The sequence below is a fragment of the Scyliorhinus torazame genome, chromosome 4 (genome assembly GCF_047496885.1).
Source record: "Scyliorhinus torazame isolate Kashiwa2021f chromosome 4, sScyTor2.1, whole genome shotgun sequence".
NCBI lineage: Eukaryota > Metazoa > Chordata > Chondrichthyes > Carcharhiniformes > Scyliorhinidae > Scyliorhinus > Scyliorhinus torazame.
The window spans coordinates 100195958-100208718 of NC_092710.1; the positions used below are offsets into that span (position 1 = coordinate 100195958).

Sequence of the window (12761 nt, forward strand, 5' to 3'; positions counted from 1 at the left end):
TAGTCAGAATTCTCTCAATGTTGTATTACCAGTGGGCACTACAGCTGACTAATAAAGTTCCAGTGGACTTTGCCAAAAAGCAGAGACTTGACCTTTGTTATTTGGGAACTGAGAAGGGATAACAGATATCCAGGGTTCCGAATAGACACAGAGATCCATCAAGGGTTCACGTGAGAGATGATTTGGAAAGTTAAAGAGAAAAGGACAAGGCAACAGTGCAGGGTAGCTATGCAGGCACTGGTAACAGAGTGTGACAGATTAGGACAGCACACAAACATAAGAGAAAATACAGTCAGAATGGGGATTTAAAAAATCTCTTTCATGGAATATGGGCATCGCTGGTTAGGCCAACATTCATTGCCCATCTCCAATTGTGCTTCCCTTGACACAGCAATAACCTGCAGCAAGCAACTCACCTCACAACTCTGCAAAGCCTTTCCACCATAAGCTGTGGCTAAGTGACAGCACCCTTGGCTTTGAGTCAGAAAGTCAAGCATTCACATTCCACTCCAGAGATTTGAGTGAAAGATCAATACTGACTCTCTAGGGTAGCACAGAAATGTTTATGTTTGGTAGGCTTAAGTCTAAAGTCACGTTTTATTTTTGATAAGTTTAGATTGTCGACAGGGCACCTCAGTCCCATCAAATGTACATCCTGTACCACGTTGGGAATTCCAGGACGCTTTCCCGTCCTGGACAGGAACCTAAGAAAATCAGAAACATGATCTGGTGTAGACCATTTGGTCATTCAAGGCTTTTCCACCATTTAACAAGTTCATGGCCAATCTTCTACCTCAACTCCATCTTCCCACACCATCCCCATTATCCCTTAGTACCCAAACATTCATCAATCCTGGTCTCAAATATACTCGACAGCTGAGCATTCACAACCCTTGTAGAGAGTTGAGGATTCATAATCCTCTGAGTGAAGAAATGTATCCTCTTCTCAGTCCTAAATAGCCAAACACTTATTCTGAGACTAACTCCTCATTACAGATTTCCCCAGCAACGGGGAAAGTCTTCTCCGCATCTATTTTAGTCAAGACCTTTAAGAATTTTGTGTGTTTCAAACAGATCGCTTCTCATTCTTCTGAACTTGAGAATATAGGCGTAGTCTACTCAGTGTCTCCTGATGCCGGAGTCAAGGATGTCACTGTACGGTTGCAGAACATTGAGTGGTTAGGGTGATGGTCCATGTTGATACAAAAGACCAAGGGAGAAACAGGGATAACGTCCTACAGGCAAGTTTTAGAGAGCTGTGAAATAAATTAAACAGTAGAATCTCAAAGATAGAAGTCTTTGTGTTACTCCCAATGCTACACGCAGTAATGGGGATAGTGCAGCTAAATGCGTGACAGGAGGATGGAAGGCTTTGGACTCCTGTGGCATGGAGGTCAATTCCAAAGGAAAAATGAGCCTGTAGAAGTCAGATGGTTGCACCTCAACAGCATTGGTATCAATATTCAAGGGGAGGTTTGGAAGTGTTGTTGAGGGGGTTTAGCATCCCTACTTAATAGCACTGTGGGTGTGCCTACATCACACCAAGTTCAAGATGGCAGCTCAACACTACATTCTCAAGGGCAACTGAAAAGAAATAATTGCTGATTATGAACAAATAAAGAAAAGGGAGTCATTCAGCCCCTTAAACCTTCTCCAATTAGATTACGGCTGATATACAACTTATCTCCATCCACCTGTCTCTGCTCCATTTGGTTTATACAGGGGTCTGGAGAAAACCGATCTCTGACATACTTAAAATTAATTAATTGTGTCAGCATCTGCTGTTCTTTGTGGATGAAGAGTTCCAGACTTTAATCATCCTTGGTACTTGTTGCCCAGTTTCTCACTGAATGGTCTGGCTCTGATTTTAAGGTTATTTCCCCTGCCTTTGACCAAGTTTATGTCATCTTTCCTCATAATCTAATGCATGGTGCCCTGGTAACATGATGAAGAAAGTCATGATTCGTTTTGCAGGAACTTACAGAACATTTATTGGGATCATCATCCTCCTTTTCTTCATAGTAGAAATAGACAAATGGGATCCAGAGGAAGACGCAGAGCAGGATGATGGAGTACAAGGCTGTAACAAGAGAATAGCAATGATGTTCCAAGATATAAAACAACTTTATTTCTCAACATCATCTTTTAAAAAAACATTTACAAGGTACAGGTGACCTCTGACTTCCATGCAAACACTTCAAGTGGCTTGTAATTGGTCAGGTCCAAATTTCTTAATGGGCATCACTAATATTGTTCCAGCAGAAACAGCAGGGAGAATTTCCAAGATGCGATTAATTCCTTTCAGTCCGTACGTACCCAAAGAGATTATGCCTCGCGACTCAACCAAGAATGCAGATTTTTCCCAACTGGTAGTTCTTGCAAACTAAAAAGCTGCCCCAATTAACTGACTAGTTTTAAATTTTAGCTTCAGTGCACTGATTAAAAATGAAAACAGCTGATTTAATCCATTCACAACTGCCAACTAAACTGTTACAAAAGAACAGATTTTAGTGGGTCGATTAAAAACGAGTTTCAAATGAATAATATTTCATGCTACAATTGAGCATGCAACAACAGATACAGGTGTAAAACACCACTGCCCACCAACCGTGATGCATCATTTAGGAAAAACTGCACAGATGTTAAGCCATGGATGAATGTAATTTTTCAACTAAGAGACTGCATCTATTACTGATCCACACATGTAGCAAACAGATGCACAGGTCGCCCGTCTCAATTTTAAAAGCAGAATACACTACAGCTAGCTATTTAATGCAGAGTTAGCGAGCAAGAGAGAAAATCAGCAAACGGGACCTCGAAAATCGTAATCTCCAGATTACTCCCAGGACCAAGGGCGAGATTCTCCACTCCCGCGCTGGTTGGAAGAATCACCTAGGCCACCAAAATTTCCCGCGGCGCCGGTCCGACGCCCTCCCGCGATTCTCCCAAGCGGCGGGAACGGCCCCGTCGGGTTCCGTGGGCCGCATGCCGGAGAATCGCCCGAGACACCCAAAATGGCGATTCTCCAGCACCCCTGCTATTCTCAGGCCCGAATGGGCCGAGCGGCCAGCCCAAAACGGCGGGTTACCCCCGGCGCCATCCACACCTGGTCGCTGCCGTCGGGAACAGCGCGGGAACGCTGGGGGGGGCGGCCTGCGGGGAGGGGGGGAGGGGGGGGGGGGATCCTGCACCGGGGGGGGTAACTCAAATATGGGATGGCCCGCGATCGGTGCCCACCGATCGTCGGGCCGTCCTCTCTGAAGGAGGACCTCCTTCCTTCCGCGGCTCCGCAAGATCCGTCCGCCATCTTCTTGCGGGGCGGACTCAGAGGACGGCAACCACGCATGCGCGGGTGACGGCAGTTATGCGGCGCCGGCCGCATCATGTATGCGGCGCCGCCTTTACGCGGCGACAAGGCCTGGCGCGTGTAGATGACGTGGCCCCGCTCCTAGCCCATTATCGGGCCCTGAATCGGTCAGGATAGGGGCCGTTTCGCGCCGTCGTGAACCTCGACGGCGTCCACGGCGGCGTGGGCACTTAGGCACGGGAGTGGAGAATCCCGCCCCATGTGTAAGTGATTGTAAAAATAGGAGGATAAAGCAGAATATGTGGCTGCAAAGCTGGAGGAGGAGGAAGGGCTTTACATTCTTGGGACATTGGGACCAGTGGGGGAAATGGGACTTGCAAAAGCCAGAGTGATTGCACCTAAATGGAGCAAGGACTGATTTTCTTGCGGAACAGTTTGTAGAGCTATTGGGGAGGGGTTAAACTAACATGGCACAAGTGTGGGAACCAGGAAGAAGTATCAAAGAGGACTAACAAGGTGCACAGAATACAGGGAGAGATAAATAACACTAAAGGATGTAATTCTAGGTTTTCAGGTGTGGTCAGGCTATGGGAAAAAGTAATAGAGTTTAAATCAGTGCATGTATATGAATGTACGCAGTGTGGTTAATAGGATTGGTGAGTTACAGACACAGATTGCCATGTGGAAATGTAATGTTGCGGCTATAACAGACACCAGACTCAAAGATCAGCAAGACTGAATGTTGAACATTCCTGGATACAAGGGGCGGGATTCTCCGAAGCTGCGCCAGCTGGGAGAATCGGCGTTCGCGCCATTTTTTCACGCGACGCCGGTCCGACGGCGTTCGCGCCGGCGCGTTTCGCACGCCGCCAGTCGCTGCCCGCTCTCCATGGCCGGGCCGCCGAATCTCCGACCCGGATGGGCCGAGCTGCCGCGCGTAAACGGCCTAATCCCCCCCCCTTTTTTTGAAGGAATAGATGTGTGTGAACGTTGCGGGGTTTGTGGGGGGGGGGGGGGCGCTAATCACATTCATATGTTTTGGTCCTGTCCAAAGCTAGAGGATTACTGGTAGGAGGTTTTTAGGATAATTTCTAAAGTGGTGCACATGAAACTGGACCCGGGCCCCCGGGTGGCCATATTCGGGGTGTCGGACCAGCCAGGGTTGGAAACGGGTGCGGAGGCAGATGTTGTAGCCTTCGCCTCGTTGATCACATGAAGGCGGTCCTGATGGGATGGAGGGCAGCCTCTCCAACCTGTGCCCTGGCGTGGCGGGGGGACTTGTTGGAATTCTTGACTCTTGAGAAGGTTAAGTTTGAACGGAGGGGAAGGATGGAGGGGTTCTACAATTCATGGGCCTTATTCATCATGCACTTTCAAGAACTGGATAACATCGAACATTAGTTGGGGGAGTGAGGGTGGGAGGGTTGGAGGGAGGGGGCAGCATGTGTTGATGGTGACTATGGGTGATTCCTGATTCCTTTTTTTATTTGTTTTTGTGAACATGCGGGCTACTGTTTGGGGTTTGGTGGGAGGATGGGATCGTTGTTATTGATATGGGGATTGACATATTTGTTACTGATTATTGTTTATTGTTGGTGGGTGTAAATTTGGGAGAAAATGTGAAGGAGAAGGAGAATAAAGAAATATTTTAGAAAAAATTAATACATTCAAGGGATTTAAACCATTAGAAACGCTGGCTGAACTTAAGAAGGGGTGAGATGCTTGGGCTGATGAGTGGAAAGTGTGAATTCTGTGGCGGGTAACTCACCTCCTGACTCCCCAAAGCCTGTCCATCATCTACAAGGTGCAAGTCAAGAGTATGATGGAATACTCTCCAGTTGCCTGGATGAGTGCAGCTTTAACAACATTCAAGAAGCTCAACACCATCCAGTACAAAGCAGCCCACTTGATCAGCACCCCATCCATCACATTCAACATTCACTTCCTCCACAGTGGCAGCTATGTCCCATCTACAAGATAGCCTACTGCTATCACAAGGCTCCTTCGAGAGCACCTTCCAAGCCCACAACCTCTAACAACCCAAACGACAGGGGCAGCAAATGCATGGGAACACCACAACCTGCATGTTCCCTGCCAAGCCACACCATCCTCAGCTGGAATTATGTCCCCGTTCCTTCACTGTCACTGGGCCAAAATCTCCTGGAACTGTCTCCCTAACAGCAAGAAGTCTTACAACACCAGGTTAAAGTCCAACAGGTTTGTTTCAAATCACTAGCTTTCGGAGCACTGCTCCTTCCTCAGGTGAATGAAGAGGTGGGTTCTAGAAACATTTATATAGACAAAGCCAAAGATGCAATACGATACTTTGAATGCGAGTCTTTGCAGGTAATTAAGTCTGGAGGTCCAGATGGAGCAACTGGAGAGAGGTGTAATCCCAGGTTAAAGAGGTGTGAATTGTCTCAAGCCAGGACAGTTGGTAGGATTTCGCAAATCCAGGCCAGATGGTGGGTGGGTGTGAATGTGAATGCGACATGAATCCCAGGTCCCGGTTGAGGCCGCACTCATGTGTGCAGAACTTGGCTATAAGTTTCTGCTTGGCGATTCTGTGTTGTCGCGCGTCCTGAAGGCCGCCTTGGAGAACGCTTATCCGAAGATCAGAGGCTGAATGCCCTTGACTGCTGAAGTGTTCCCCAACTGGAAGGGAACATTCCTGCCTGGCGATTGTTGCACGATGTCCGTTCATCCGTTGTTGCAGCGTCTGCATGGTCTCACCAATGTACCACGCTTCGGGACATCCTTTCCTGCAGCCTATGAGGTAGACAACGTTGGCTGAGTCGCACGAGTATGTACCACGTACCTAGTGGGTGGTGTTCTCACGTGTAATGGTGGTACCCATGTCGATGATCTGGCATGTCTTGCAGAGATTGCCATGGCAGGGTTGTGTGGTGTCATGGTCGCTGTTCTGAAGGCTGGGTAGTTTGCTGAAAACAATGGTTTGTTTGAGATTGCACATTTGTTTGAAGGCTTTGTCTATATAAATGTTTCTGGAACCCACCTCTTCATTCACCCGAGGAAGGCGAGTGCTCCAAAAGCTAGTGATTCAAAACAAACTTGGGTGCTGTAAGACTTCTTACTGTGCTCACCCCAGTCCAACGCTGGCATCTCCACATCATGTCTCCCTGATAACAATGTGGATGTACCCACAGCACATGGACTGTAGCAGTTCAAGGCGGCAGCTCACCACCACTTCCTCAGGAACAATTAGGGTTGGGTAATAAATGTTGGTCAGTCATGCCCGCATCCCGTGAAATAATATTTAAAATTCCAAAGATAGAGGTAGTTGAGAGTGTAAATTGCAGAGGCTCTGGCCTTAATTTTCCGGTCTTCCTTAGGTGAAGGAAATTCACAAACACGTGATGCAAAAAAAACTGTGGGTGGGATTTCAGGGTTGTCTCTGGTCCAAATCAATAAAAAAAATATATTAAAATTAGTGAAGCCCTACAATCCAGATCACCATTAAAGGCTAGATAATCGATGTCCTGTTTGTTTTGTGAATTCTGGAATTCTCCACCCCAGAAATTTGTGGTTGTTGAATACCCAGAGTACATTCAAGGCAATATCCAAAAATCTGTCGATCACGAAGGGAATTAAGGAAATAGTGTGGGAAAGTGGAGATGAGGTCATAGATCAGCCATAATCTTATTGAACAGGCTCAAGGGCTACAATGGTCTATTGCTTATGTTCTTGTCTTGTGCTCTTATGAAATTAAATGACCCAAGCAGTTTCCGAAAATTGAAATGGCAAGTAAATGGATGAACTGAATGAATCATTCCTACTATGTGAAGTGCAAATGAAAAGCATTCAACCGGCTGCTAGACTATTTACTGTGTACAGTATTTTCAATAGGAACAGCTACAACAATGAGATAATAAAGTAGCAGAATTTCCAATGATCTCATGAACTACTCTGAACTGCGTCCGCCTTTGTCCCTGTCTGAGCTCATCTGCTGCTGAAACCCTTTAAGACTGGACTATTCCAACATATTCTCTCATAATCTACCCTTCGTAAACACATCCAAAATTCTGTTGCCCCTGTCCTAACATGCACAATGTACTTTCTGCTATCGCCCCTGTGGTCGCTGACTTATTTTGGCACCCAGTCAAGCAACATCTTGATTTTTAAATTCTCAACCTTGTTTTCAAACCCTTCCAGGGCCTCCCCTCTTCCGATCTCTATATTGTCCTCCAGCACAATAACTCCAAGATGGCTGCGCTAATCTAATTTTGGACTAATCGGGCAGCACGGTACCACAATGGTTAGCACCATTGCTTCACAGCTTCACAGTCCCAGGTTCGATTCCCGGCTTGAGTCACTGTCTGTGCCGGGTCTGCACGTTCTCCCCATGCCTGCGTGGGTTTCCTCCGGGTGCTCCGGTTTCCTCCCACAGACCAAAGATGTGCAGGTTAGGTGGATTGGCCATGATAAATTGCCCTTAGTGTCTAAAAAGGTGGGGATACGGGGATAGGGTGGACGTGTGGGCTTGGGTAGGATCCTCTTTCTAAGGGCCGGTGCAGACTCAATAGGCCAAATGGCCTCCTTCTGCACTGCAAATTCTATCATTCTATGACTCTTGAACATCCCCAATTTTTATTTCTCCACCACTGGTGGCCATATCTTCAGGTGCCTGCCTGGGCTAAGCTCTGGAATTTCCTCCCCAATATTCTCCTTACCTCTTTGCTAAGAGACTCCTTAGCACCTACCTCTTTCACCAAGCCCTTGATCATCTGTTCTAATGTCTCCTTACACGGCTTGGCGTTATACTTTTATCCTAATATTCCTGTGAAGTACCTTGGGACATGATTACATCAAAGAAACATAGAAATATAACAGTAGGCCATTTGAGCCTGCTGATCCTCCATCTCAACACCATACTCACATGTTCTCCCCATACCTCTCGACACCTTTAGAGTCTAGAAATATTTGGATTTGGATTATGTTTATTGTCACGTGTACCGCCGAGGTACAGTGAAAAGTATTTTTCTGCGAGCAGCTCAACAGATCATTAAGTAGATGAAAAGAAAAGGAAATAAAAGAAAATACATAATAGGGAAACACAAGGTACACAATGTAACCACATAAACACGGGCATCAAGTGAAACATACAGGGATGTATTGCTAATGAGGTCAGTCCACAAGAGGGTCATTCACGAGTCTGCTACCAGCGGGGAAGAAGCTGTTTGTGCGTGTTCTCAGACTTTTGCATCTCCTGCCCGACAGAAGAAGTTGGAAGGGTCAGTAAGCCGGGTGGGAGGGATCTTTGATTATGCTGCCCGCTTTCCCCAGGCAGCGGGAGGTGTAGATGGAGTCAGGTTTGTGTGATGGACTGGGCTGAGTTCACGATTCTCTGAAGTTTCTTGCAGTCTTGGGCCAAGCAGTTGCCATACCAGGCTGTGATGCAGCCAGATAGGATGTTTTCTATGGTGCACCTGTAAATGTTGGTATGAGTTAATGTGGACATGCCAAATTTCCTCAGTTTCCTGAGGAAGTATAGGTGCTGTTGTGCTTTCTTGGTGGTAGCATCGACGTGGATGGACCAGGACAGATTTTTGGAGATATGTACCCCGAGGAATTTGAAGCTTTCAACCATCTCCACCTCGGCTCCATTGATGCTGACAGGGGTGTGTACAGTGCTTTGCTTCCTGAAGTCAATGACCAATTCTTTAGTTTTGCTGGCATTGAGGGATAGATTGTTGTCGCTGCACCACTCCACTAGGTTCTCTATCTCTCTCCTGTATTCAGACTCGTCGTTATTCGAGATCCAGCCTAATATGGTTGTATCGTCAGCAAACGTGTAGATGGAGTTGGAGCCAAATTTTGCCACGCAGTCGTGAGTGTACAGAGGGCTATAGTAGGGGGCTAAGTACGTAGCCTTGAGCACTATTGTGGAGGTGTTGTTGCTTATCGTTACTGATTGTGGTATGTGGGTCAGAAAGTCGAGGATTCAGTTGCAGAGTGAGGAGCCAAGTCCTAGGTTTTAGAGCTTTGATACGAGCTTGGCTGGGATTATGGTGTTGAAGGCGGAGCTGTAGTCAATAAATAGGAGTCTGATGTAGGAGTTCTTCTTGTAGAGATGCTCGAGGGTTGAGTGTAGGGCCAGGGTGATGGCGTCTGCTGTGGACCGGTTGCAGCGGTATGCGAATTGCAGTGTATCAAGGCGTTCTGGGAGCATGGAGGTGATGCGCTTCATGACCAACCTCTCGAAGCACTTTATTACGACTGAAGTCAGGGCCACCGGACTGTAGTCATTGAGGCACATTGCCTGGTTGTACGCCTCAGGCATGTCCTTCAAAAGGGAGTCAATCTCACGATTGAGCCATGGTTTCCGGTTGGGGAACGTACGTACTGCTTTCTTTGACACGCAGTCGTCCACACATTTGCTGATGAAGTCTGTGACGGTGGTGGCATACTCATTTATGTTGGTCACCGAGTTCTTAAATATCGACCAGTCCACCGTCTCTAAGCAGTCTCATAGGAGCTCTTCTGTTTCCTCGGACCAGCACTGCACGACCTTCTTAGCTGGATTGTCCTGCTTGAGTTTCTGTTTGTATGCCGGGAATAGGAGCACCATCTTATGGTCTGATTTTCCAAAGTGCGGTCGGGAGATTGAATGGTAGGCGCCCTTGATTTTTGAGTAGTAGTGGTTTCTAGTGGCTTGGCCTCCACAGCTTTCAATGGTGAAATTTCCACCGGTTAACCACCCTCTGGGTGAAGGAGTTTCCTGTATCCCAAGACTGTAATCCCTTGTTCCAGACCCCCCAGACACAATATTCTTGCATCCAGTCTGTCCAGCCCTGTCAGAATTTTATACATTTCAATAAGATCTCCTCTTGTTCTTCTATGTTCCAGTGAATACTGGCCCAGCCGACCCAATCTCTCCTCATACACAACTCTGTTGTCCCAGGAATCAGTCTGGTGAACCTTCAGTGCACTCCCTCTATGGCAAGTATATCCTTCCTTAGAAAAGGTGGCTAAAACTGTACACAATACTCCAGGAATAGTCTCACCAAGGCCCTTTACAGCTGCAGTACACATCCTTACTCCTGTACCCATGTCCTCTTGGAATGAAAGCCAATATACCATTTGCCTTCCTAACTGCTTGCATTCAGTGACTGATGTGCAAGCACACCTTCGTACATTTCCCAATCTATCACCATTTAGATAATACTCTGCCATTTGGTTTCTCTCCTGGTCTTGCTGTGCAGTTCTTAAATGCAGTAAAATCTCCTTTCTCTACCATTTTAATCATTGCAGGCTTGAAACTAAAGTACTCTGAATATCAGCTGTTGTTGGTTTTAATTTCCCAAAATTCCCTGGATTTGGTTAGGTGTCATTAGATTGGAAAATAACTAATGTAATTTATTTAGTCAAAAAGTGAGAGACAGACAGAAAGCAGAAAACTACAGGTCAGTTAGCTGAATGTCCGTCACAAGTAAAATGTTAGAAGTTATTATCAGATGTCCTGGTTTGCGGATGTTACTAAGATTACAGGAGTTGCGGATAGTAATGAAGATTGTCAGAGAATACAACTGGATATAGATAGGTTGCAAAATTGGGCAGAGAAATGGCAGGTGAAATTTAACCCAGACAAATGCGAGGTGATGCATTTTGTTAGATCCAATTCAGGTGGGAGCTATAAAATAAATGGCAGGAGCATAGAGGCACAGAGAGATCAGGGCGTGCAGGCCCACATATCCTTAAAAGTGGCAGCACAGGTGGAAATGGTGGGAAAGAAAGCATATAACAGGCTTGCTTGCATAGGACGGGGTATTGAATATAAAAGCGCGAAAATTATGTTACAGTTATATAGAACGCTGGTTCGGCCACATTTAGAATACTGTGTCCAATTCTGGTCTCCGCACTACCAGTGGAGATGTGTAGGGCAAATTTTTTTTTAAACACAGAGGGTGGTAGTGGCCTGGAATTGCACTGCCAAGTAAGGTGGTTGAGGCAACCTTTAAGACTTATCTGGATAGGTACATGAACGGACGGCGTATAGAAGGATACAGACGGTTGGTCTAGATAGGACATGTGATCGGCGCAGGTTGGAGGGCCAAAGGGCCAGTTCCTGTGTGTTTTGTTCTTTGTTATGGCAGGGTGCTTGCAGACTGGTGCGACCACATCTGGACTACTGTGTACAGTATTGGTTTACTTATTCAAGGAAGGATGTAAATGTATTAGCAGTTCAGAGAAGGTTTACTAGATTAATATCAGACATGAGTGGGTTGTCTTATAAGGTAATATTGGACAACCTCCGGTTGTGGCTATGCGGAGCTAAGTCGCACGTTCGTCAGCTCCCGCAAAAAACAGACTTTTGGGTTCTTTTCAGGGCCCCCAACGGATATTTTTTCGACGTTTCCCGCTGTGGGAAGGAGAGTACAATAGTTCCCCGACAGTATATGGCTTTTACCAGGAGCGGGGCGACTAAAAAAGTGGTAGTGGACCTGAAGAAGGTGCGAGGGAAGAAGAACAAAATGGCGGCGGGCGGGGACCAGGCAGCGTGGATGCAGTGGGCGCAAGAGCAACAGGAGGTTATCCAGCGCTGTTTTAGGGAGATTAAAGCGGACCTGCTTGAGCCGATGAAGGCTTCTATCGATAAGCTGCTGGAGACCCAGACGGCCCAGTGGTGGCGATCCGGTAAAAGTGGAGGCGCACGAGGCGCTCCACAAGAAATGGCAGGAGCGGTTCGAGGAGATGGAGAATCGGTCGAGGCGGAAGAACTTGCGGATTCTGGGCCTCCCGGAGGGGCTGGAAGGGCCGGACGTGGGGGCCTATGTGGTCACCATGTTGAACTCGCTGATGGGAGCGGGGTCCTTCCAGGGGCCCCTGGAGCTGGGAGGCCCAAGGCTAACGAGCCTCCGCGGGCGGTGCTGGTGCGGTTTCATCGCTTCGCTGATCGGGAGTGTGTGATCAGGTGGGCCAAGAAAGAGAGGAGCAGCAGGTGGGGGAACGCGGAGGTCCGAATATACCAGGACTGGAGTGTGGAGGTGGCGAAGAGGAGGGCTGGGTACAACCGAGCGAAGGCGGTGCTGCACAGGAAGGGGGTGAAGTTTGGCATGTTGCAGCCGGCACGACTGTGGGTTACCTACAAGGACCGGCACCATTATTTTGAGTCTCCGGGGGCGTGGACCTTTGTTCAGGCCGAGAAGTTGGACACCGATTGAGGGTCGGGATGGGCGTTTGGGGATTGCGGTTGATATGTTACTTTTTGAGGGGGGGTCCTTTGCTCTTGTTTTTTTTTTCCCTTGCGGGTTGGGTGAGGGTGGTTCGGGCGAGTTGGGCAGTTTTGGTTGGGTTGGTCGGGGGGGCTCTTGGAGGGGGATAAGCAAATGGAACAGGGGTGGATGGCCGGCTAGTGTGATGGGGCCCCGCGGGGGAGGGGGAGGCCTGAGTCGTGGGTGAGGGGACTGGGCCTGTAAAAGGAGCTGCTTCAGAG

At 47.6% G+C, this 12761-nt stretch overlaps 1 protein-coding gene across 2 annotated transcripts in view; it reads right to left on the reverse strand.

The window, feature by feature from the left end:
* Positions 1-12761, reverse strand: part of LOC140410355 (lysosomal cobalamin transport escort protein LMBD1-like) — a 250632-nt gene that overhangs the window by 169464 nt on the left and 68407 nt on the right. For both annotated transcript variants that reach the window (XM_072498372.1, XM_072498373.1), the window contains one exon: positions 1983-2080. In XM_072498372.1, coding sequence (XP_072354473.1) covers positions 1983-2080 — 98 coding nt within the window. The remainder of the gene's footprint in view (positions 1-1982; positions 2081-12761) is intronic.